The 26884-nt window shown below is 41.4% G+C and overlaps 1 protein-coding gene across 1 annotated transcript in view; it reads right to left on the bottom strand.

Annotated features, from left to right (window-relative positions):
• Positions 1 to 1755: 1755 nt before the first annotated feature.
• pitpnm3 (PITPNM family member 3) overlaps positions 1756 to 26884 on the bottom strand; it is a 78917-nt gene continuing 53788 nt past the window's right edge. Inside the window, exons 7-20 of the mRNA XM_070905989.1 lie at positions 25201 to 25323; positions 24318 to 24505; positions 20880 to 21037; positions 20239 to 20409; positions 12935 to 13135; positions 12674 to 12822; positions 8742 to 8858; positions 5719 to 5835; positions 5472 to 5620; positions 5096 to 5245; positions 4707 to 4890; positions 4435 to 4563; positions 3850 to 4263; positions 1756 to 1818 (exon numbers count right to left, since the gene is read on the bottom strand). Of these exons, the coding sequence (XP_070762090.1) occupies positions 3925 to 4263; positions 4435 to 4563; positions 4707 to 4890; positions 5096 to 5245; positions 5472 to 5620; positions 5719 to 5835; positions 8742 to 8858; positions 12674 to 12822; positions 12935 to 13135; positions 20239 to 20409; positions 20880 to 21037; positions 24318 to 24505; positions 25201 to 25323 (2175 nt within the window). The 3' untranslated portion in view covers positions 1756 to 1818; positions 3850 to 3924. The remainder of the gene's footprint in view (positions 1819 to 3849; positions 4264 to 4434; positions 4564 to 4706; positions 4891 to 5095; positions 5246 to 5471; positions 5621 to 5718; positions 5836 to 8741; positions 8859 to 12673; positions 12823 to 12934; positions 13136 to 20238; positions 20410 to 20879; positions 21038 to 24317; positions 24506 to 25200; positions 25324 to 26884) is intronic.

The raw sequence follows: 26884 nt of genomic DNA, 5'->3' as shown, positions 1-26884 counted from the left end.
GCTCCCTCCTGGCTTGCACGTTCCACTCTGCTATGCAGGTTTTCAGTTAAACCAAGACACCTTAAGAACTCATAAGCCCTTTTTCTTTCATAGCAGGTATAAAAACCCAAAATAAGTAATCCTCCGACACACTGCTTCAATCCAAACCTATAAAAATACACGCTCACTTCTGAAAAGCCAGCAGCAGTAAGCTGCAGTGAGAACATGCGGGTATGTTAACACTGGCCTACCTGTGTCCTCTGAGACATTTACTCGTAGCTGTCTTCATGTTCACAGTAAATACAACTCTACAACAAATACCTAGACACTCACTCACACATGCACACACAGTATACAGTATCTAAAACATGTCAAAGCAAAATATCAACTAGATAAAATGCACTTTGTCATGAATTTACAGTAAAACTCAATACTTTGGTCAAACAAATCTAATAGTTTTGTATCTCTACACAACATCAAAAACAATTTAAGGCAAAAAATCAACCATTCAACAAGTCAAACAACAAAAGGTCCAAAAACATACATTGAAAATATTTCTTTTTACAATATTTATATATAGAAAAATATGTTTGACTTGCACAGAGTTTTAAACATGGCCACGGTAAGACTCAATTCACCCTTGAGTGCACAAGACAGCATCAGATTTCATCACAAATCTATTGGTTCCAGTGCAGTTGCAGTAAATGGATGCAAGTTCCTCCTGTTGGAATTTCAACGGGCATGGGGTCTATTGTACAACATCAAGCAACTAAACTAATGTTGTCAACAATGATAATTACACTGTCATTTTAATTATGGAGATACGTTTTCATAACTTTTTACAACTGCGTCTGTCAATCTGTAAACATTTCTTTTGGTCAAACCAACACTTTCCTACAAACTATTTGCGTTTAATCCTCCAGTAGTTACAGTAACCAACAGGCAGCGACAGTGCACAATCTGCAGGAAAAAACAAACTACAAATATGATAAAATACAAATACAACTCTTTGTTTCTGAAGCCAGTACCGCAGCTAAATTGAGAACCACTGCGGTGTACTTCGATAGTGCAAATGCGACCTCAGGGGCCGAGCCGTGCACGCCACGGTGCTTCAGCGGCTGTGGATCCTGGTTTGAGGCGGCTGTCGAAAGGCATGTTCTGCCTGACTGGTTGAGGGGAAGGAAGGAAGGAAAGGGAGGGAGAGGGGTGGTAGTAGTAAGCCAGCCTCAACGTGAGGGAGACATCTAACGGTGGGAGTGAAATGGAGGCAGAGGCCGGCGTTCAGCGAGGTCGGCTGATTGGGGCTCCAGATCGCAGAGCTCGTGTACAGATTGAACCTAAATGTCACAGTGCTTCTGTGTCCAGAGGGCCACATAAGGGGATGATGTGTGTTGAATATTTACATCAGTGGAGGGTTAGCGCAGGAGTCGCTCAACATGACCACCTGTCAGCACAGCAGTCTGAATGGGACCAGAGTGCGGTGCAGTGTCTGGTCATCTGTTGCTCAAGTCTCAACAGGTTCAAAGTCACCACCGTCACCACATTTTTCAAGCGCGTTTGTGTGAATGAATATGTGTGTATATCTACTATCTAAAGTACATTCTTTTGATTTTACAATTAGACACAATTTGAGCTTGAGACAGACATTCGCGAAAATCACTGCCACTCGCGGCAACGGCTTAAAATTTTCAGGCACGAAGACTAAGTGATATTATCTGACAAGCAGGTCACGGAAAAAAACAGGTGGCAAAGTGTAGAGGGCCAAGCAGGAGGTAAAGCTGAGCTGTGAGGGACACCAGCAGAGGATCCAATGTACATGTACAGTAGGTAGAGGTGACACTGTCGAAAGAGAGAGGAAGATTGGTGAAGTCTCACACATTCCAGCAAAGGTTAACACATTGATTAGTGTTTCTGTGTTCTTCCTACAGGCTCTCACGGTGACACAGCTCCAATTTCCATAATTGCACAGACAATATTTCTAAATCAAGAAATGAGTGGATTTCAAGCATGGGAGGACATTGCAGTTGTAGCTCATCAGTACTTGCATAATCATAATCATGGGCAAATTTACATTGAGTCCTCCTAGGGAGCTGCTGCTAATAATAGCAATCTCTTACTCAGGTTGCCACAGGAATATTAAGTATCCAGAAAAATCTCTCATTGTTTGTTACTCTTTAATTATTCCTTTTTGTCCTTTTTTCCTTCTTTCTTTTGTGCTTTTATACTTAAGTTTATTTATACATGCGATAATGCCTCTGTGACTAAAAGTGTGAAGACCATTATGTATCAGGTACAGCACAGAACATAATCTAATCAAGGTGGACGTTTATTGACTTTGCCGGAACTCAACAGCAGCGAGCAAAATCAATCTGTACTTGCGTCGAAGCTTTGCGGAGCCTGAAGCTCTTAAAGGCTTAACAGACAACACAGTGAAGTAGAGGGTGAAAGGCTACATTATTCAACGAGGATTTATTAATGTTACCTTAATGTTTGCTGCCCTTAATGCGACAGTGATTGTCATTCTTAAGTGGGAAACAATAAAACACGACTTTGCAGGTGTCGCAGCAATCCAAGGAGGCGTATGCTGACAGTCTTCACCACTTTGATGCTCTTAACGTATATAAAAGAGGAGCTGAAGATATTTGCTTTGCACAACATAGGACCTTTGTTTTCTATGGTGCAAATAGTGACAGGGGCACAGTCAACTATCACCACCTCATTTGATGTTGATGCTATAAAATCAGGAAACTAATTGTTTGGGTTTTAACAGAATTTGTGGGACTGATGCATGTCACTGCTTTCCTCTGGCATTTTCTAAAATAAAGGCGCCACTCAACCGATTTTACACATGAAGTTCAGTTTACTCGATGTATTCTGTGTCTCTTAGGGGAGCTTTCTAAAGCTGTCTCAAGTCTGAAATAACCCTGATGACGTCATCAGATTTATCTCGGCTTGAGACTTAAAATGTATAACAGAAAGTTACAAACTGGAGGTGCACAGCTTTAAAAAACAGTGGGCATATAGGACACTGTTACTCTGTGGAAACGAATTTCCCCCTTGGGGACAATAATCTATCTATTATCGGATTTGTAGGATCCGGTGTTTGGTGCTGGACCTATACTAGGGACTAAAAGTCAGGATATCTCAGCCTCTGCTGCTTTGAACTTGACCATTTTTCTTTTAATCTGTCTCTTATTTTCCTCCAACTTTATGTAAATGCAATCCTAATCCGCTGGAGTACTCCTTTAAACTGAGGCTGCTTATTTCTCTGTATAGAATGCACATCATCTTGCAGACCAACAGCTTTTTTTACAGGACTAAATTATGTGCCTTACTTCTCCATTTTGGAATTTGAAACAGTGCAGTACAGTACAGCCTCGCACTGGTCTGTCCCACGAGCAACCTGCATCATTTGTGAAGGAAAACGTGTTGATTCTGAGGCCCACTCTACTGTGCAGGTCCAGAAGGGCAAGAAACAAGTGATCAGACAGTTTGTAAACAGGTTTAGCCAGATTAACTACTGAAAGTAAATGCACACTCACCTGAAATGTCATTAATAATCATTGCACTCGAAAACTGTGTGTGCACAGTTACTTCTGTAAGGAACTGTCTGTCTGTGATGTTTACAGCAAACATTTTAGGTAATATTTCTTATTATCTCAGCCTAAAGCTTTTATATGATCTGTTTTTTGCCCTGTCTGAATTATTTTTAGCAATGTCACTGTGTTCCCAGACCTCTGCAATTACCTTGGGGAGCACAAAGATATTATTACCGATAAGAACGGCAGCCAAAACAACAAAAATAAGACATAAATTGCAGTAAACAGGACTATCCTTTAAATCTCTCATATCTAAACAATAAGGTCTCACCTTGGCCCTGGACACTAATGCCTTTGTTATCCTTCTCTTTCATCCACTTGCAATCCTTCCATCTCTTTTTTGACATCAGGGAGTGGTGTCTCCACGATGCATGGAGGCCCGTCCCCATGCGCCTTGTCCGCCTCCTCCTCCTCCTCCACCTCCACCTCCTCCCCCATGATCCTTATCTGACTCTGGCTGACTCTGGGCTCGCTCAGGCTTGGGGTTGGGTGTGCACGGCGGTTCGGGCTGTTGCACTGACATGGTCCTGCGCAGATGTGTGCGCTTACACAGGAAGTCAGGCTTCGCTGAGAGACCAAATGAGCCTTTCCTTAGGACCATACGAACTGAAGAGGACTTCTTGGGTCTGGCTCTGTGCCCAAACTGAAGGGTGGAGAGGTGCGCTGCGTAGCCCTCGCTCAGGAACTACATGTAGCACACAGAGACAGGGTTAGAAAATCAGGAAGAGAGAACTAAGAGGATTAAAGTAAATGAGAGAAACCAAGAAAACAGAAAACCTATCCACTGAAATGGACAGCAACATCATGAAATGCTAATAAATAAAGAGATAAAAGACACAAATGACAATTGAACTACCTGGCACTGATTTTGGTACTTCTTCGAAGGTCTGCCAACAATATAAATCTGTGAGGGGCTGAGGCCGAGCATGTTGTAAACAGAGATGTCCTTCATGGAGCCATAAGCAGAGTTGATCTTAATGTGACACTGGTGAGAGAGGAAACAATCTGTCAGAGAAGTGTGTGGCATTTTGATGCAGCATCTTATAAATAATATATATAAATATCTTATAAATCACGCGCTTTATAAGAAAGACTATCTGCCCAGTTACTTCTAGGACGATGGCATACCTCCTGTATGAGGTTCCTGAGGAAGATGGTCTTTTGTCGCAGGGGATCATGAACCAGGCCTTCAGAGAAGAAGATCATCCCATGGGGAAAATTGTGCTGCGAGAGCCAGGATACCACACGCTGCTTCTGCATATCAGGGCGGCCTGTGATGTAGATAATCAGATATCCCAGGTCCTGCCAATGCCTGCATACAAATACATCACATCAAATGCACTTCAAAGTTATTCATTTTTATCGGTAGTGACATTATCACGGAGAGGACATGCTTAGACGCTTGAAACGTCCTGTGTGCACACAAGCATACACATTCACTTCTAAATGTCCTTGAATTTCATTTATTCACACACAACACACTCACCCACACACATTCAGAGGCTGTGTTGCGTTACCTGACGACATCCACAGCTCCTGGGCGGACCTTAGGGTCACTGCCCATGATTGAGACGCTGGCAGCAAAAGAGCCATCGATGCTGAAGACCACACACTCCATGCCTCGTGGCAACACAGTCAGGTAGGCCTCTGCACTTGTTTGATCCCCCCTTGGGACAGAAACAGAGACAGATTGCATGAGAAACTGCATTTGCTACACATGGTTGTTACTCCCTTCAATGCCCCTATATACTGCACTCTCTAGCTAGAAGCTCACACACGAAACAGAGCATGGATATAGGACTTAATTCAATAATGCTCCCCTTTTTCTATGTATTGCCATGTCTTATTTGATAATGCAGCACTCTCTAAAGGGCATGCTACACCGATGCTTACTTGACCACCATTTTAATCGGATAGACTCCCAGGCTGAGCTTCTTGCTCTTGGGTATGGTATATGTGACTCTGCCGCTGCTGTTGGTCACCTCCGTGTCAAAGTGCACCCAGCGGCCAGACTGAGGTTGTGTCATCAGCAGGACGTCCACCTAAGAGGGGCAGGGTGGGTCAGCAGGCGGAGATTAATGTAAGTCTTTGATACACATAATGTATATCTGTGGAGATATATCATGTTGCTGCTTTTCACCTTTTCTCCAGTCAGTGTGACCATGTCCAAGGGGCCGTACATGAAGCGGCCAACCAGAGTTTGAGGTCCATCCTCGGTGGCAATGACATCATTCACCCTGTGGTTGGCAGTGACGTTCTACAGTAGAAGAGAACCAGAAGGAGCAGAAAACACAGTACAGTGAGGATACTCAGGTCAAGGTTTTAACCTTTTATTGCTACTTATGTGATGTTCTGGAACACATCTTAGTATTCACTGATGAATGAACTGTGAGATGAGGTATAACGCTCGTGAAAAAGCTAGTGAGTGGACTTTGATTTGAGATTTTCTCACACATTAAGATGCCAAGTTCTTAACTTAGAAAGAAAGCTTGATATTAACAATGGATCAAATGACTTTTTAATGTGCAAGGGGTCGCTTGTAGTGATAAACTGAGAGAGAATTATCACAGTTCCTCACATCTCTAGGGAGGTCTTCAGTGTCTTTCAGCGCATTATTTTGGTTTTACAGCCCTCAACTGTTCTGTTTTGGTTCCTCCTCACCGCTCTCATCAGCGTTGTTTCCTGCATGCAGCTTATTCAGTGAAAAATCTCTAAAACCTACCCTACGCTGCCTGCCTAGCAGCAAACCCCAGACAGACAGACAGTTAGGAAGTGACTAACTTGTGAACATAGTTTACAGCTTGTTTCTGCTTCCCCAAAGTGGCCAAACATTCAGTTAATAAAGGTTTTAAAGAACATTCAAAATGCACATAGAACTAAATGTAACAGTGGAGGGGGGCTGGGGAAGTGATATTCTATGTGGACTGCCTAAAATGTGGAAATAAATGATTAGACAGTAGATAGAACATGTGACTGAAATTACTTCTGTGCCTGCCTAAACTACCGCGAGGATCCATTAAAATCACAGCCGGTGTTTGCTCTTGCATAGCCTGTCTTTACAAGCCCTTAAGACATACAGCACTATACAACTAGAAGGAAATGGCTGACGTTTTCCCTGCTTTGATGTGTTTTCACATTTCAGGATTTCAATGCCCAGCCAAATGCCTCTGAAGTATGCACCGTGGGACTTTCCAGAAAAGAAGGTTAACTCTCCATTAAGCTTCCTTGTCTTGTTCTTTTCTCCATATTGCAACATTCAGTGAGTACCTCCAAGTGAGCCAGCAGAGAAACACTAATCCCTAAATCTCTTCTTGACGAGATGGCTGCATTTAACAGCATATTAACAGCACACTAATGTATAATTCTCAGACTGTGTTGTGGGCCACCATGACAGAAATTTTCCTACCAACTTCTCTGCCATTTCTGTAACCTTTACCTTATCCTGAAGAATTTTGCTGGGCACACATGCTCTTTTTCAACACCCTGCTTTTCTCCCAAACAGTTAGACGCCTTGAAATATGTTTTTTCTCCCTTTAGATAGTACGATAAAAGATAACATTTCCTCCACAAGCTTGAGCAGAATGCTTATGAAGAGCTGATAAAATGTTTACTTTTTAAAACATAAAATACAAGTCCCAGCTTCAATAAACATACTATCACAGAAGTACAAATTCACGTGTAAACAGAAGCAACAGCCATAAATGTGATTTGTTATTTCCGTCTTTGTTTATTGTTTCATCAGGAGAGGCTGTGATGACATCTTTTTTACTTGAAAATTAACTGTTCGTTACAGACAGCACTCACCTAAAGATAATGGAGCATCTGCACATAACAAATATTGCTAAGTGCTAATGTGATCAAACATTGTTGTGGTTGTATTTTACTATATAACGATAATAGGCTAATGATAATTTATTTAAAAGATGTGACGTCTATCAAGGAAATTTCCAGCAGTTATCCTGCATTAGCTTTGTCAACAATTAATTGTTTGCCAGCACGAGGTCTTACTTACTGATCCAGCGACGGCAAGCATGCAGTAAGCAAACCATATATGCATGCACACACACACACATACAGTACATAAAACATCACAGCTTCTGTGTGACTTGGCCTGACAGTGTTCGATATCTAGTTAGATTTCCCCGACAGAGTTCACTAGGTACTCTCTGTGCGGTCATATGTGAAAACAGGGAAGCAACATGCGCCCCAGTATCACCATCCACTCACAAACAGAAGTGTAGAGGAGACGAGCTGGAAAGTCAGACCCCCGCCTGCGAAAGAGCAGCATGCACAAGAAACAACAGCCACACTAGAGGTCCCTCTCCAGCTGTGACAAAGACCTCTTGCCAAGCCGATGAGCCCCAATCTGTGCCCAGATTCAATCCACACGGAGCGTCTCTATATCTCCACATACTGAAATACTGTATTCAGGACAGAACAACTTTTTCAGAGCCACTTTTTTTTTTTACAACACAGATCACACAGATCACATCACTCGGCCAAGGTGAGGCATGAATGAGATGACACTGAAAAGAGAAAAACCTTTGCAGACTCAAATATAGATGTTTCCATGGTACTCTGCTTGCACAGGTCTATTTATAGCCTCATGAAAAGCAAGCAGTCACTAAATTCTTGTCTTTAGAAAATGGAAGATAAAAGGATCATTTAGTGGATAACTACGTGACCTTGATTGTTCTACTCTGCAGGGCTCAGAGGCATCAAGTAATTGTGTGTGTCTACCTGCATCAATGCTTCCAAGGTGAAAGTGTGGGAGAAATTCAAGCTACAGACCATTCACACACGCCACAGCGCTAAAGCACTACAATCTCAGCAGTTAAGGTAAATCTATTTTTAGTTTGAATGAAGGCCATTGCGGCAGATGAATAATTTCTTCTGTGTGTGTGTGTGTGTTTGTGTGGGTGGTTGTATTTCTGAGAATGAGAGGCACCTTAGAGACAATATTCCAGGTTGTGTAATACGTTGTGTCCAAGCCAAAGAGCTTCGTTAAAATATTCATGAATTTGTTCACATAAAGTCTGAATATGAGCTCCTAAAAGTTAATTGAGTAGTGATAAATTCGCATTTTTGTTTGCAATTTTTACATCAGAGCAAGCTAAGATGAAAGTATATTTATAAAAAATAAACCACAGAATAATTTATTACCCTTAGTTTGACATGTGTCCTCCTTCTGAGCCATTTTTCTCGTGGGCTGGAGGGAGAGAACGGAGCTGAGTCCAAATTGTCCGCTTCCTGGGTCTTCACGCAGTCACATCTCATGAGCTGTCAATAAACACACATACACACATATAAGAGGCACTTCCACACACATTTCCCTACCATTTTGCCCCACTGGCAACAATTGTTGCCGAAGTATATCACTGTCATTTTCTATTCACAACACAAAATCTCAAAGGTTCTAATGCATCTTTTTCCACTTATATGCTAGTAGACAACTTAGACTAAGGTTTTGATTTATAAAAAATAATTTCCAAGTGCTTCCTGTCACATAACATCACCTGCTTCCTGCTCCTTCCGGCTGAAGACATGGCGGATGCAAATCCTCCCGGAAAGAGGTAATTTTTATAGATTTCTTATGATTTTCCCCCCAAACATATTTATTATTATTTAATCATTGAAGTCTCTAGAGTAACCCTCCCCCAAAAAATTGTACCTGGGATAAATATTTTTTTGTTCATGGGCTTGTTTCTGTGAGTGGCAACAAAAGTTGCCAGTGGGCACATAGCTTGTCGCTAACTAAAGGAAAACACTGTCTGCAGGATTGCTCATAATTTACTTATTTTAAATTGTAGAATGATGTACAATGGCTCTTTTTAGTCCTCTTAGAATACTCTTCCTAGCTAAATAAATTCACAGGTATTCAAGGCCTGTGTCTATAGGATTTTGATACCGTACCATACATCATTTTCTTGCTAGCTGCTAAGCGATCTTTCTTTGTTAGCAAACATTAGGTTGTGTTTCACTGAGGTAAAACATTTTTGATGTGCAGTTGGAGGTGCACTTTTCTTGACACACAAGTACTTACCATAGCCAATGCCCACACCTAAAACGTGACTTGGTCTGAGGTGTAAATCTGTTACAAAAGTTATTTATGAATAAAGAAACCAGTTCAAATTGTTTGATGTTTTGAATTTTATACAGGGGGAACCAAGGTTTGAACCATGATCATTAGCTACCTTCCTGGGATGATAATATCCATTGGTATCCATTTACAGTTTTACTTTTTTTCTTTTGTTTTACACCCCCCACCCCCCCTCCACCTATTTGTTATTATTTATTACAATATTATTAATTTGTTATTACTATATTATTATTATTTCTATATTATTATTAGGTGACATTTGACCTAGTAACAAGCTGTGTGACTACTGGCAACAATTGTTGCCGGTCATAAAAATGCAATTTTCTTCAAAACAAAGTACAAAATGGAAGAAATAAATACATAACAGAGGGACCCAACTGATAAAATTATATGCCTTACAACTCCGAAAAAAATTTGGGCACAAATGGGTTAAGCTGACACAACAGGTTTGTCTCTCAGTAATGACTCCAGTCTTGCCTGAGCACTTTCTGCACATCGACGCAGTGAAGAAGAGACAATAATAACATGGATGGTTTACCATCCGAAGCCTTGAAATTAATATGCAGTTATGTTTTGGGTTCATGAATCACAATTCTAATGGAAAGGCTTTAGTGACAAGAGCAGCACTGACAGATTAAAAGCTAAGGGGTGATTTGGAGTACTTGAAGAAAATTACAGCAGAGGCCATGCATGTCATCCCTGACTCTTGGACGTTAGAGAGGCTCCTTGTTTCAAAACATGAGAGGACATTCTCATACACACTGAATTTGGACTGTGAAAAAAAAAAAAAAAGATTTTCTGCCCTTAAATTCCATCACAATTCTTTAATATGACGCTACACTGAGTGGAGCTGAAAACCACTGAGCCGAAATAATTGTCCTCTTGCACTTCTCCTTTCCTATATGCTCTCCTTATTCCCCTCACGTTTTCTCACAAAGAAGACATGCTGCAGCAGACAACGGCAGGGTGGGGAAAAAAAATCATTCTTGTTTTTTTTCCTTCTCTGGGAGCTCTGCTTTCTAATGATAAAGTTGAAAGCCTGACAGTGTTTCCAGTGGCTTTTAATAGGACATGACGTGACACACTTGATTGATTTATGTATTTATTTTTGTCCTGTTCTTTGTTGGGGTCTGAGGATTCAGTGAACATTCCTGTCACTATCGCAGACGAACAAATACGCCGTACATGTGAATGTAATCATTGTCAAAGATGAGATTCATTGGCAGCTCAGTGATGGTGGTAGTGACGCTGCCAAGGCTAAAGGTTTAATTCCCACTTAGCACTAGAAATCTATGCACTGGTGGCACTATAAGACTCAGTTGGGTCCTTGATTTGAAAAAGTTGATGACAGAGACATTGAAATGAGCGGAGGCTCCTTTTAGCTGAGAACACATTTACAGACCTTTAAAATCCTAACCGACCGTGAAAAGAGTTGGCACCACACATTTAATTTCTGACTTTTGCAGATTTTAGTCATGCCCTTTTACATCTATACATAAACTACCCAAACTACAGAATCCTGGTCAGATTTCAGACATAAAATCAAACATGTTTGATAAAATGTCTGCAAGAGGTGTGAGATGAATCCTAAACATCTTCGCCCAAGATAAAGTGTGCCGCCTGTTGATAGTGACCTTGTCTTTGTATTGCACACCACTGCAAAATCCCTAACCATCACTTATCAAGGCTAAATCAAGGTAAAAATGGGCCTTTATATCATGTAGTGTGATCTGAGCTGTAGATCCAGGTGTCATGACTCAAATGTTTGGGTAAATCTCTATATACATTGTTCATTTCTTATTGCCGGCTCAGTCTACAGTTACGTGTCATAAGGGAGTGTTGAAGACATCACTGGCTTGCTGCCAGGCTTCTGATTATAACATATTCAGGGTGTCGTCTGTGCAGAAGGAGCCCTTGAACAGCTAAGCAGCATCGACATTCTATGCTGTGTTGTTTGTGAAGCAAGAAGACATCATTAAATGGAAACAGCTGTTCCACAAGTAATACCAATGGCATATGTTAAGAGGACTGGCATTGGTTTGGACTTTCTGGAAGTCTTAAATTGGTTCTTAGTCTTACCTACAAGCAATTATGTATCAAAACAAACTAAAATGGCACGTGGAGGTTCCCAGAGGGTCAATCATCGGACTCCTTTTAATCAACTGCAGCCATTAACTGGGTATTTTTAGATTTGCACAAACAAACTTTTATTCTGTCACATTACATGTTCCTTGTCTTTTAGCCTGTTGTATTTCAAGCATGTGGAAATGTGCTATACAAATCACTAAAAAGTCTGTCTTCTTATGTAAAGACCAGTGTAGATTATGAATTCATGGCGGGCCTGTTGATTCTGGGAACTACCTTGCAGGAAATGCCAAATGTTTCCTAAACTAAACTTTATATTAAAGCAACAAAGAAAGACTATACTGTCATCCTACAACTTTCTTGTTGGTGGTTTTGTTATGTCATACAGTATTATACAGTTTGAACCACATCAGCGTCCATCTCACAAAGAGCTAAATGCATGCAATTGGCCTCCTGCTTCTCTCAATTGGTTATAACGACACAGAAGCAAACAAAGCTGGAGGCTGTGGAACTTGCAGCTGACTACTATTGTTACATCAAGGAAGACAGGGTGCATATGCAAACTTATGAACAAGAGACTGCAGACGTACCATATTTTGTCACAGAGAGCAACATGCTTGGAGAACCTCTCCTCATTTGATTTGACAAGTTCAGTCTTTTGAGATACCAGCCAGCTATTTCAGAGACTGTAATTCACATTGCTCCTACTTTTCCCTGCAAAAGGTTTTGTCTTGTTGTGAAACTTAAAAGTTATGCTAATTATGCATATCTGCAATTATAAATTAATGGTTTTAGTATGCTAATTGAATTCATTTTTAGTATTTGTGTACAAATTACTGAGACAACACTTCTCCTAATCTGTGAAACTTGCTGGGGAAAGAACAATAGGCTGTCATTAAGGCTTGCTCACCTGCCGCAGAACAAAAGCTGCTACGTCAGTGGACTCCCAGTAGGAGGCGTGAAAAAGGTGAGGCAGAGCCACTGTTGGGAAGGCAGTCAGCACATCAGGGCAGTACAAAGCATAATCCAGCCTCTTGGAGCCCCACCAGCTACTGGAAACTGAAACACACACATGTGCAAGTAAAGACATGAACCTGAATCCATCTACAGGAGCTAATTTAACAGATGAGACAGTGTAGCATCTCAGTCCCTCTCCAACCCTCCCACTCACTGTTAGCGATGGTGTTTCCCAGCTGGCCCATGGAGAAAATCGACATTTGACTTTCCACACTGGTCACGCTGGCTCTACGACCCCCCTCTTCTCCTCCTCCTCCTCCTTCAGTCTTGGCCTCAGAGGACGGCTGTGAAGCCGGACCTCCAGGAGTTTGATCACCTTCCAGAAACACGTTTGTATGGCCTTGTATGCTCTCCGCTGGGGAGGGTGAGAAGAGGGGGCAAAGAGAAAAGACAGGGACCAATCAGAGAGGGAAGAGGAAAGGAAATGCTTTGATCACTCGACAATTGACTGGCCTCAGACTTTCAATCAATGCTGTTATTTTGCCTAATAAGATAGCCTCTTGCTGAGTATCGACTTGCTTTGTGCTTTATTATGGAAAACCAAAGACAAGCACTAAGTAGGAGTACAATGACAGTCAGCGTCTACTATTCATGGGGTTCAATCCATTTGTATTGGCTTTGGAAGTCCCAAAAAGCATCTTGCTCTTGGCTCCTGCTGACAAGTAGAATAATCAGGTTGTGTTCTTCTCTCCCACCGGCACGTCTCTTCGCAGCTCTTTCCTATTTGTTGAGCGATAATACTGTCTAATAGGAAAATTAGAATTTTCCCCGTAGACCCGGTTTCACCAGACATCATGGATCTACTTGTTATTCCCTAAGACGCAGAGCCTTGAGGAAACATATTTCATCAATAATTTAATCGTTAGAGAGGAAAGTGTCTACCAGTTCACACTGAATGTAATACAACTTCCACTAAACCGTGTTGCCTAACATAGCTGAACGACAGGAAGCTGAACAATACAGCCACACCACCCCTCTCTTTGCTTCGAGAACACTCCCACACTGTTTTCCTCCTCTACCTGTATTATGAAACTCATGAAATGTTTTTTCAACCAGACTCTGGAGAGTACTCATTATCCTGTTACCCAGGCCTTGTATGTTGCTGTGGATCTATTATAACACAGGATATGGCTTGACTCTGTCTGAATGAGCCTCTACTCCACCGCTGTGCTACACAGTGCGCCACAGATGAAATGTTGATCTCAGCGACAGCCTGTAAACCAATCCATGTTCTGCCAAACAATTTAATGTATGTATGTATGTATGTATGTCATAAACAAGACACAATGCGTGGATGATCCCACTTCTGTATTATGTCCTTTACTCGCTCCCATTTGCTGTAATACGTATCAATTCAGTGAGACGTCTTTTGATCTGGAGTGGCTATATAGGTACAAACCGGGAGCTGGAACAAGGAGCGGGGTTACTGAAGAGAGCTGAGATGAAATGAGAGGAAGTGTGCCTGCTTGCCTGCAAATGCTACGCAGAACACATCGTGTCTCTGGGTTGGTCTTTTTATGAGAGAAGATCTCGCTGCATCTCTGGAAAGAACAGATTCTCCTAACAGTTTCCTATGACACAATTTTTGTGTTTACATGACTTTCACTCACAATGAACGCAAACATTAGCATTACAGATGTTACCTCCACTTGTGGACGGTGTGTGTGCCTGTCTTCATTCAATATTTTTAACTGGGGATCAGTTTGTATTTGCATGTATCAAATTTTATTTTATTTTTTTTTTTGCTTCATGAAACAGCCAGTTATTGCCAGATTAACCCTTCCACTGCGGCCTGCTGGAACGGTTATAAATAAACTGTGAGATGCAGCCACATGTTGCATGTTTGGTCTGTGAAGGATTGTCTACCGCAGCAGAATACAGATTAACTGCCCCTCTCTTAGACGTGAGGGAGAATCAGGTGGGGTTAATAAATCCCCACCGTCAAGACAAAGAGATGATGATGGAATCTGACACATACTTTGTACGTATCAAGGATGCTAGATTGAATGGTTTACCGTCTAATAAGTTTGCTTCTGAGGGGCAAAACATGTTTTGTTTGTTTGGGAAGATATGGCTGGTTTAAAGATTGTTTAGGCTAATCTAAATTCATTGAAAGTGTGTGAGAGTGTGTGTGTGTAAAGCCCTTTTCCGGACATGAAATATGTAACATGCCTGGCTTTATCCATTTGTTAAAGTGATGGCATTTTGTCATTCAGACACAGGTGACTTTTACATTTATGGTCCTTATGCCTTTATTCAGACATGACAGCACATTTACGGAAAGAGAGATATTTGGCACCTGGTGTGAGCCAAGAGAAAGAGAGTTCAACTCGTAGCGGTGATGTTGAAAATGTTATAATAGCAAGTAAGAAAAGACTTTTCTGTCCTCTCACAGGCTGCATCACTGACATATTTTGCTGTTGAAGCCTTAATGACCGTCATGAGTGCGAGAGACGCTCGCTCCCTCTTCTCACAGTGGATCAACTGATACATTTTCACATCGATTTCATAATTTAATGTTTAATTAGAGAGAGAATTCTCATGCTTGTTTTATAATACCATACAGTGCAAAGGCATTGACTGAAAGGATGTTGAGGACTGTAGCCTTTACGTTAATCATTCAATTGAGACTTCAGCCACCAGGGTGCTTATTCAGACATGAGACATGTTAAATTAACGATTAACGTAAGGGGGTGCATGTCTGAAAAGGGCTAAAAAGAAAAGCAGTGACAGAAAGAAAAGTTTTTCATTCACTTTGACATATCTTAAGCAAAAAGCTAGTTTATAGTTCCAGCCTCTCAAATGTAAGGCTTTACTGTTTGATATCATTGCAAACTGAATACTTTTGGGTTTGTTGGATTGTTGGTTGGACAAAACAAGCAATATGAAGAAGAGCTGCAATGATTAGTCGATTAATCGATTAGTCGAGCAACAGGAAATTCATCTGCAACTATTTTGATAATCTATTTATAGTTAGCCATTCCTACTTGAAACATTACTCAAACATTTGGTGGAAACCAAACATAGTTTCTTCTCAAATTTGCTGCTTTCTCCTGTCTTATAATTGTAAAGTGAATATCTTTGGGTTTTGGACTGTTGGTTGGAAGAACATCACTTGGACTATAGGAAATTGTGTTGGGCAATTTTACCTATTTTCTGATGTTTTAGAGACAAAACAAATCTTCAGATTAATTGAGTATGAAAATCATTTTTAATTTGTTTGTTAGTTTTTTAATTGTTGCTTTCTTTAGTTAGTAAGAGAGTGTAAGCAAAACCCCATGGTGGAAAAATCATTAGCTACAGCCTGATGGAAACCACCTTGGGCATTGGAAAAGTGATGGACTTCCCAGGCTGAGGTGCAGTGGTTTTGGGGTTGTGAAATATCTGATTTTTACAAGACAGGGCAGGTTTTCAGAAATGATTGGGTTGGAAACTGACAGTGAGAGAATACAGATGAAATGTCCCTCTCTCTCTCCACCTGTTTGGTCCGTTATGATGACAACTGAATGTCACACAAAACCTAGTCTCGCAAAGCCAGACCTATCTCCACACAGGTGTGGCTCAACCCATTATGATTCTGGGATAGGGAAAAGAAAACACTCTGGCTTGTTTGTTTTTCTTTAAACCAATCACAATCATCTTGGGCGGCGCTAAGCCCAGGATGCAGCGACAGTGCCATTGCAAAATAGTGTCTGGGGGGAACTTGTTTTGGTGGAACATTTGCATGTGCGGAGGTGAGCCCTGGCATTAAATGGTTAAATCCCCACTAAAGAAAACGCTATATAAATGATATAATGATTTCACAACTTTTACTGTTAAAAAAGACGAACATAACTTGATCATCTGTGTCCCAGAGGTGAAGCCTACCTATATTTAGCTCACCGGACCCGTTAAAACCACCAACAATCCAAATCAAATGAAACATTTTCAGTGTGTAGGCTGCGAGCTCGAAGGTTGTTGATGTTGTTGTTTCACGTAGCGACGGGGAGTTCAAAACCAGTAACACGCAGAGAGTGGAAGGGGAAGAGAATGCCGAATGGAACAGTTGCCAGACTTATCCCAGCAGCCTACATCCAGTGAGTCAGAGTACACAAAACCATACATACATATTATTCAGTTAAAATAGTGTTTATAACTGAAGACAGGGCCATTGTATATACTGTACACTGTTTGCAGTGATTTCAGCAATCATACCTTCTCTGAGGTTTCTGAGAAATTGAAGAGAATGCATTCTCACAATGTATGTCCCTTAACACACACACACACACACACACACACACACTACAATCTGTTATCTGAGGCCTGCCCCACACCTCTCAGAGGAGCCTTATTCTCTTTCAGTCTCTGGAACGTTAGCACAGATCTGTCTTTCTTTCACAGCACAATAAGCAGAGAGAGGCAGAGAGGGAGGGAGAGATTATTCTGACAGACAGAAAGAGAGAGACAGAGAGAGAGAGAAAAAAGAAAGGGCCACTGACGCATTTTCTGAAACACACACACATACACACACACACACACACATACAAATATATATAATTTCAAAGAATGTGTGCTTGGGAAGAAGCACAGAGAGAGGAGCATCAAAAAACTGCAAGGGCTAGCAGGAAAGATGGGGCTACGTTTTAAGTCCCATTAAATGATCAGTATGGAAACAGAAAGATTATGATTTAAGCACGAGGCAGGGGAGACAATCCCTGCCCAGTGCAATCGTCCCCCCTCACCATAAGGTGAGGGGGGATGATTGCACTGTGGCCTTGAAACGTCTTTGTAACAAAAAGCTCAGCACCCTCCCCACCAGTCCTCGCCACGCTTGCAGCCTCCACACACACACTAGCATCCCATTAGGCGAGCAAAAAAAAATATGCCAGTGTCTTTACATCAAAGCACTGTTAGCCATGTAATCAATACTGATAAAAATGACTATAATTCCATGTGCATTTGCTGTCTTGGATGATCATATTTCCCATTGGAGCATAGCTGGAAATCAATAGGAAGAGGGCTCATTCTCTCTATATTAGCAGCATTCATCATAATAAAAGCTCCACTGTTGACGGGTGTTGATGTCAAAGTCATACCCATAGGAGCCTGATTTGATTGGCTCTCCATGCCTTCATAACAACTAATTACCATATTACAGAGCAGGAAATGGGTGATGTGTGCCGCGGTTTCTTCTTCTGTGTGTCTGTGTGAGCGAGTGTGTTTATATGTGTGCCTCCGCTCGTGTGCACCTGTCTATGGTTTTTAATTTAACACACACTGTAATTTGACAGCATCCAAGCCCGCTCACTGGAGCAGGGATGCAGACCCATAATTAAAACCCGGTATAGCTGCAAGCCTTCGATGTGTGTCTGCTTTTACACTCCATCACCTTTATCAGCACTACTAGCATCCCGCTTTGTGACTGGCTGAACATGATTAAATTAATAAATCACAGCTTGGGCATCCAGTTTACACGGTTAAAAACACTGTGTTATTTACTATCATGTGTCACATATTAGCGAAACACACGTATTACTCGTGTATTCCCTGTTTAAACAGGAAACAAATAGGCTGATGGAAGCTGGTTTATCCAACACGTGAAGAATGGTACAATGATAGTTAGTAGATAGCTAAAGAAGCTCTTTTCAGACATGGAATACGTAACATTACTTCTGTCTATAAAAGAAATGGCTTTTTGGCATTCAAACATAAACTTTTCATAAATGTTGGGTAACGGCTTTATTCAATGATGACAAGAATATTACAGAAAGAGCCACAACGCTCGCTCGATACTTAGCAACTAGTGCACAAGAGGGAGTGTTGGCAATTGGAATTGGAAAGCAATGTTATCAGGGAAGAAGAGTATTAATCAATTTCTTCATTAGAGAATTCTGCAGCTGGTTTTATAATGTGCAACGGTCCTCAAACATAAAGTACAGTAGAATGGCGAGACATTAAGCTGGGGCTTCCTATTTGCTGACATGCTGCAGCGTTTTGATATTATAATTGTTGGAAATCTGGGGAAGTAGAAACTGTAGCTGCTCTGATGATTAATGAGATGATAATTAAGTATTTTTACAGTGATTTTAAGAAGTCTGAACACTGTGTCAACACACATTAAATCTTAAATAACATGACAGCATTCAATTCAAACTTTCAGATGTGACTGAAGTGTTACTAGGTTACTTATGTTTGTACGATAATTTAGCCCCTTGTGCGAAATGTGACCAATACAATTTTTGACATGTCATAGTTTTATTTTTTCCATGTTAGTAAAATGTTATGGAGCTAATTTGGAACCAGCCTGATTTAGCTGTTGCTACTCAAAACTGCTTATAAACTATGACGGTATTTTACAACCTTCATTTGGTTTAAGTGTCATCCCATTACGTTTGGAACAGTATGGTTTTCCTCAGGTTTTGTTTGGTATGATCAATTAAATATGATAATGCTGAAGTCTTTGTATTAATGTTTGGTTTTAGGGACCTGACAAAACTACAACCTAGTTAGATTGTCATCGAGACTTTTGATTTTTTACGTAAAATTGCCACCACATTTAGATAACAAGGTGCGTGTCTGAATGGGGTCAAACATAAACAGCAAGATGATGATACAGTATATCTACATCTATGTATTTTTATGGTAATATATGTTTAAAACTTCAAATAGACTGTGCACCAAATTGTAGAAGAAAAAACAAAAGGAACCACACTTGCTTCAAGCCTTTTTTCCCTCACCATTTTTTCCCTCACTAAAAGTAACTGGCAAATAAATAATGTGTCATATGAAGCCTTGCACCAAACCACGAAGTCTTCTGATCTGGGTTCATGCTCGCAGGCTGTTAGCACAAGCGATCAGTCCTTGTCCTACTTTCTCTCAGTGAGGTAGGTGGAGAGGCAGGGGAACCAGGCGATGCGTCATAACTGCTGTTTAGAGGGAGACTCTATGTCCCAAAAGTGGGCTAAAACATGCTTCAAATAAATCAGTGGCTCATTAAGGACTTGGTCTCTACAACCCAGCCCTCCAGGGGGATTACAGCAGTACTGTGCCATATCTAGCAGACTGATATCTCACATACTGCGCCTGATCCTCAGTGGGGAGTGGCAGGCTAAAGGTACTGCACCACAAGAAGATGAAGTATAATTACTTCAAACTTCAGGCTTTGGGGGCAGGATGTAGCTCTGCCTCTGCAGGGCAAGCTAACACAGATGTGATCGAGGTTTATGTGTGCATCCGTGTGCGCCTGTGAAAATTCACATTAGTTAGTCATAGATTCTCTCTGCCGCTGTAATGTAGTCCCACTAACAGGATTCCTCAAAGGTTTCACGCCAGCTTTGAAATGCAAAATCCAAGAAATTATTAATATGGTATTACAATTACACCATAAAATAGATTAACCAATGAAATATTCAGGAGGAGCTGCTCCTGCGTCTCCCCACACTGGTAAATTGATTTCCAGGGTCAAATCACCCGTCCTACCTATGAGCATTGAGCGTCCATCTCCGAGAGGGTAGCGCTGGTAGCGTGGCACAGCAAATGGTGGCAACTTGTGGAAGAGGGGCTGCAGCAGCGGCTCCAGTCTGGAGGCTGAAGGGTCCGACGGGTAAAACAGGTTGAAGATCTGAGAGCAGGCTGGGTGGAGCTGACTCACTGAGGGTCAGAAAACACAATGGACAGGCAAAAGGGGGATTTCGAAACAGCATAAGTTTATTGCTTTTTATTCCTCTGCCACATAACAGCTCATTTGTGTTTTGTCACTGTTTCTATGAGTGGAAGCACATTCTGAGCTGTGCTCGCCATCAGAGGACCATGTTTGTACTAAACTACATTTATTGGAGAGAGAAAACTCAGAAACACAACAACCTATGGAGACCAGAGTTCAAATCCAGCTGAAAATCAGTGATTAAAGTGATCTGATCCTTTTAAAAATGAGTAAAAACACGACAATGACTGATTGGTATGACACCTCTCACACAGGTCAGTGCAGTTCAAAGTGCCTTACGGTTGACTGACGAGCTAATAATAAGACAATTGAATGAAGGCAAAACAGAAAGACAGACTAATGCATGTGTGTGAAGAATTTAATTCTCTGACATGTTGTGCATGTGTCTGACTGTTACCTTGGACGGCAGGCAGCACAGTGCGTCTCATGGCCAGCACAAGGCCCAGCGGACAGCCCAGCAGGAAGCAGTCTGACACCTCAAAGTCGAATCGGCCGGGGTTCAACACCAGACTGGTGCTACTGCCGCCGCGCACCTCCACACTCTCCTTCATCAAACTGGGGAACAGACATGTTATATCTTAGCCCATCGTGACCGTCTGTCGCCTACCAGTTCAAAAGTGTGGTCATTCCCTATCCCCATACTCACTGATGCTAATTCACTGGCTTTCCTTTGGCTGCATATTATCAGGATGGCCACTGTGAGCCACGACTGACCAATGAATGGACTGGAGGCAGACGTGAGGATTTAGTGAAAGTGGTTTACTCAGCGATAACATAGTGATGATTGGGTTGTAACCCATGACTGAGACTCATGCTGCAGGTATACTTTGAGAAGTTTTTGGGGACGTTGGGGATTTTGTTCATCACTTTTAAAAGCTGTGTTTACTAAATGTGGCTTCAGGTAAGAAGCGAATATATTTTAGGGTGTAACAATTCCATCCAAACATGTTCATGAGTCAGCATTGATAATACAGTATATTCAATTTGAGAACAAAGGATGGCTGCAACTACAGGCGACAGGATGGGTGTACAATGGCACTCAGCAGTTTTGTTTGTATTTTGAGAGAAAAGCAGAGGTAATCAGGACTTTTAAATGTCAATATTGTACATGCTGAAACTGGGAAGGCAAATGTCTCAGTCTTGCCACAGATGAGTCAACGATGCTTTTGCTTTGTCCTGATTCGATCGTAGGCTGGCTTGTTTTAACATTCTGGGGTCGTTGTCGGCACCAGGGCCTTTATGACTCAGCCTGAGCAGCTCTTCACTCAGCCTTCACCGGCTGCATCACGCTTACAGCTGTTTGAACAGCCGAGCCTGTCTCCACAACCCTCTGCAGACTGACGAGATCTCTCTGCTCTCTAGCGAGCCAACATTTCCCCATTAAGTCCTGCAAGGGGAGAAAGGATTAGCCAGCAGTCTCCAGCCATCTTTAAAAGCCAAATCAATAGTGCTTTGATTGCCCTCCGCTTCCATTTTGGTTTTTGTCTTCTCTCTCGTAATGTGTCCACTCCTTCACTTCTTCCTACGAAGTCATCAAGAAACTGTCGGCCTATATGTTTGTCTGCCAAAATGAATAACTGCTGCAAAATATTCTCATAGTTAGTAATTTCCTCCAAACTCCAAGAAAGTACTACATGTAGTGAGGCTAAAGAGACAGTGAACCATTGGGGCATTACTTATTTCCCATACTCATGTCCCATGTTGACAAGTTAAATATAATTCAACAGAAATCCACGCTCTGAGCAAGTGTACTTTTCATTCACCGGCACATAAAACTTGGTGTAGAAAGTGAAGTGTTATTTTTGCTGCCTGGATGGGCTGAATTTCTCTTTTTGCAGCTACAGCATGTAGCTGTCATTTAACTGCACATTGTTACCAATATGTTAAATAAATGTGACAAATATTGCTTTGGCTAACTGTTATTGGGTGAATGTTTGCCATGTTTCTATGAGAGATAATGAGCAATAAACATATGACGTGTCTCAAACTGCCACGCTTTTTACTGTAGCAGCAAATAGATCAGACACGGATGCCTGCCTATTAAACTAAAGCATTACAAATAGATTTCTTTATGGGCATTAGGCATGCGCTAAGCCTTTCAGTAGCTCTAACTGCACATAATCCTTTCTCTGGGCACTTTAGACTAAATAGCTGTCTAAATGCTGTCAGTCATGTCCCTTTAGGTTGGACATTGATTGTTTATTATTATCTGTTTAAACATCAGTGAAATCAGCCAAAACAAAGATAGATTGGGAAAAAATGAGGCAAAGTGAAGAAAAAGAAATGGTAAAAAAAATAAAAATAAATCTGCCCCCCTGCTTTCTGCATTGAGTGCACTCTCCTGGGTTTTCATAATAGCAGTGCTACGACCATTTGCACATGGTCTCACAGGCAATTCCCAGTCAGGGCCAAAGCACAGCAAGGTGCACGTGGAAACATCTGAAATGGAGTGAACTATTGGCAGATATTCATGTGAGAGGCCTTTCTGATAGGAGGAATATTGTCTATAATAAGCCCTCCTGGTTACTGGGAATATCCACTGGGAGGTGCATGGGGTAAAGAGCACATCCAGGAGCAGAGGTTACCCTCCACACAGCGAGGCTCGGACTTAATCAGGAGTGTAACAAGAAGTGAAAGGTGAGAAGTGCACCGCCATGAACACATAACTGAGAATTGATGGGATCCTCTCTTCAGTGACTGTTACTCTCATGGTGTAAGCCTAGTGGAGCATGTGATTTGGAATGGGAACACTGGTTGCTTGAAGTGAGTCGACATGGCAGTCGTAGCCCCTTCAGCCACCCGACCCGGCTAAATTCCCCCGCAGCACTTGGTCTCTCACACAAACTGGCTGGCACAGGCGCACACAGGCTATTTATAGCTCAGCAGAGGCAGGTAGGCAGGCGGGGCAGTCAAGCTGCAAATATTGATAAAGAGCAGGGCCGAGACAGGGTGACACATTCCAGGAAAACATGGATGAGGCGCGGCGTGCAACATCTGGGTCATCATATGAACCCTTAACACACTCATCAGTGATCGACAAATGCCGTTTGACAGAAACAGATGAAAGAATTTCTAATACGTCTCTTTACGTCTGATGTGGCCTTTTGCCAAGTTGTGGGTGTTTGTGTGAACAACATTTTGTTATATATCAAAATGACTAAATATTAAATCATCTAATCATGTTTATATTTTTAGATTAACCACAAGATTTAGTGTCTTGTGGCTACTGCACAAGACACTGATTGAGATTACAGGCTTTTCCCTTTGTGAGTCTCTGTGTGTGGATGTACAGTTTATGCATGAATGTATTTGTAAATGTATGTACGGGTATGTGCATGAAACAATGAAAAATTGGTTTTGTACTGAAGTCCTACACTTTTGTATCTCAATGCCTTTACAAATCCTTTTGATTTATATTTTCCTTAGTTTTGTTCTCCTATTTCCAGTATAAAACCACTAGGATGGAAAAAAGTTACCAAGTTTTCCAAATTCCAAGTATTAGATGTTGTTTCAGGGCCGGGGCCTACTGTCACGATGTGGTTAAAATCCTCTATTAGGGCAGTCAGTTAAGTAAGTTAAGTAATTTTATACCATTATATTGATATATTTGTTGATCTAAAACATTTTCTAGAAAATCAATTTCATTTATTTAAAAAAACAGAGAGGAATGTCTTGTTTAGCACCTCACCTCAGTGATACAAAATCGTATACAAAATTCCAGCATAACCATGAAGCATGAACCGTGAATCCTACAAATTTTTTAACATAATCCCCTAACACATCCAACAATTTAGATTTCCCCCGTGCGTGGGTATGTTCAAGCGTTCTGCCCCACCTGGAGAAAAAGCTGTGCTGGCCCGTGGACGAGGTGTCCCCATCGTACGAGTCGCTCTGCTTGCGGCTGAGCGGCGGCCCCCCCTGGCCGTGCCCTTCATTGGGGGCGGAGATATCGATGTTGCTCTTACTCAGCCTCTTGCTAGAGCTCAGACCCGGGCTGGAGTCCCCGAGCAGGCCCGAGTTATCCTGAGAGGAAGGAGGAGAACATGCAACCTACTGTGAAGCCTCATACACTCACAGCAGCAGGTGCACCAGGAAATTACACGTAATCAGATGGGAGTTGATGCGATTTCCCAGGTGAACAGTTAAATGTGGGGAGGACAAACTTAGCAGGGGGAAAAGGACATCAAATGACAAGCTGCTTCAGTTATTATGATGAATATGTTACATGCTCACCACAGGAAGCCCTTAAAATAGTGCTCAGAAAATGAGAAAAATCAACTTTTGAAAACAATCATGACTTGGTTTTATTTACAGCATTTATGTATGAGACTTTTAGAAAAACACAGGGCCAAGGACATTGCCTCTGGTGTACAGTGACATTTCTAAAAAAGCCGTGTCTTGATAGAGGTGTTGTGCTATAAAATAGACATAGCTGAGGTGAATTTTGCACATGAGAGTCTCTGTTTGTTTACTACAGAGGACAGGGAGTCGTACCAAGGACATTGCCACTGGTGTACATGTGCACGCTTGTAATAATTAACTCCACTGATGAAGACAGGGTATGCAATCTTGATTATCTGCAGTGATCGCTTCATCATGTATCACCAGTAAAAATGTTCTTTCAATAGCTGTTCAGAGTGTCCCGAACCCTGTACAGGTCTGTGTGTCATCATCGTCATCATCATCATCACGTTATTAGTGTAACAGTGGGCTCCTACCTTCAGGCTCTCTGTGCTGTTGTTCCTGCTGCTGTTGTTGGGGCTACCAGGCCTCTGGTGGTTGCTGAAGCACAAAGCATCAAAGCACAGTACACCACCCACACAGTCGCCCATCAGGCATACCTGCTCGGAAAATACATCATTTAGACGGCCTCCGTATATGATGCACTCAGTCAGTGAAAGCCTTAAAAGATGGGCAATTGAAGAGATGCATGAATGGAATTAAAAAATGAGAAAACAACATATTTCAGTGGGCCAGAAAGGCACTACACTCACTGTGTCCCAATTCTATACTATATAAAAATAGGATACAGTATGTCCATATACTAACTTTTATCGTAAATATTTTTGAAAGATAGTAAACAAGGAATCAGTGTATTTTACCATTTTCTACTAACAGGTAAGGATGCAATATCTGTGCAAATGGACATCAATCAGTCTATGAACTTAGACCTCTACTGCTAATAAACTTCACAAAGAGAAAGCAAAATGTGTTTCTGGAGGTTTAACACTTTTCCTATACAGTATCTTTCTGGAGCTGTTTCACCATCGTTCACAATTCATTTCAATGTTTTGCAGCTGTGAGCAGCTCCTCCATTCCCCACGTGCATTGCATTGCGGGACAATAACGCACATCAACAGCACACTCACAAATCAAGTGGGTTTTTTTTAAATGCTGCGTTCACAACATATCATTCAGACGGTAATTACGAGGAGCCAAGTGGGAATCCCCTGTTCACGTAGGCCTCTGAGTTGTTATTCTGAGTCAGATGGGAATTTCTGACAGCTACTGTATTATATTTGCCATTTAATGATAAAATGGCTGCAAAGCCACCATCGCTGGCAGTGAAATCTAAATAAAATCCAATATTAACACTAATTTCAGCTAACTGAAATGGGATTATTATCATTGGAATAATGTATGAACACTCAAAAGTCCGAATAACGTTAGGTCATTGTGCCGACATTGGGTGAATTCATCATTAGTATGAATGCTTTTTTGAGCATCCTTAATTTCTCCTGTTTTTTAAGGTAAGCGGTGTTCCCTTTGTCGATCCATATGACCATGACTGCATCACCAATTAAAAATCAAAATTTTAAAACGTGTTGCAATGAAAAACCCAACGACGGATTATAACAAAGGCAAATACACGGACCAATTTGTAGAGAAAACACTGCAGAGCAATGAGAAGACACGGATTGAATTCAATCATCTTAACAAGCAAAACAAGTTGTAGAAATAAAGTGGGAAGGGGAGGACTTACAAACGTATCAACAGCACAGAAAGCATCAACCTATCACACCCAATCTATCCACAATAGCAAGAGCCAATCAAGAATCACACATAACTGCACGTAATTGCCTTTATCATAATCACCTGTGGGGTTGTTAACTTGTACCTCTTGACTGTATGTAATGTCTGTTGTTGATTGGCTAATCAGGATTGTACTGAGTAGTGATTCTGTGCCCTGGAGGCCTGAAAATCTGAGGCTTTTTATTTCAAGCAAATGCTACAGCAGCTGAACTACAGCAGCTGAACTACAGCAGCAAATAAAAAACAGTAAGTAAACAGTAAAGAAAAATAATTATTTGACACTGCCATTACACTTGTTGACCTGACTTTTTAATTACATTTATAATAGTTAAAATGAGAAGTTGTGTTTCAGATCCATAAGCTGTTAAA

This window comes from Enoplosus armatus, chromosome 5, assembly GCF_043641665.1.
Source record: "Enoplosus armatus isolate fEnoArm2 chromosome 5, fEnoArm2.hap1, whole genome shotgun sequence".
Classification (NCBI taxonomy): Eukaryota; Metazoa; Chordata; class Actinopteri; order Centrarchiformes; family Enoplosidae; genus Enoplosus; species Enoplosus armatus.
Note: the sequence above shows the minus strand (reverse complement) of the source record. Positions and strands in the feature narration are given on the sequence as shown.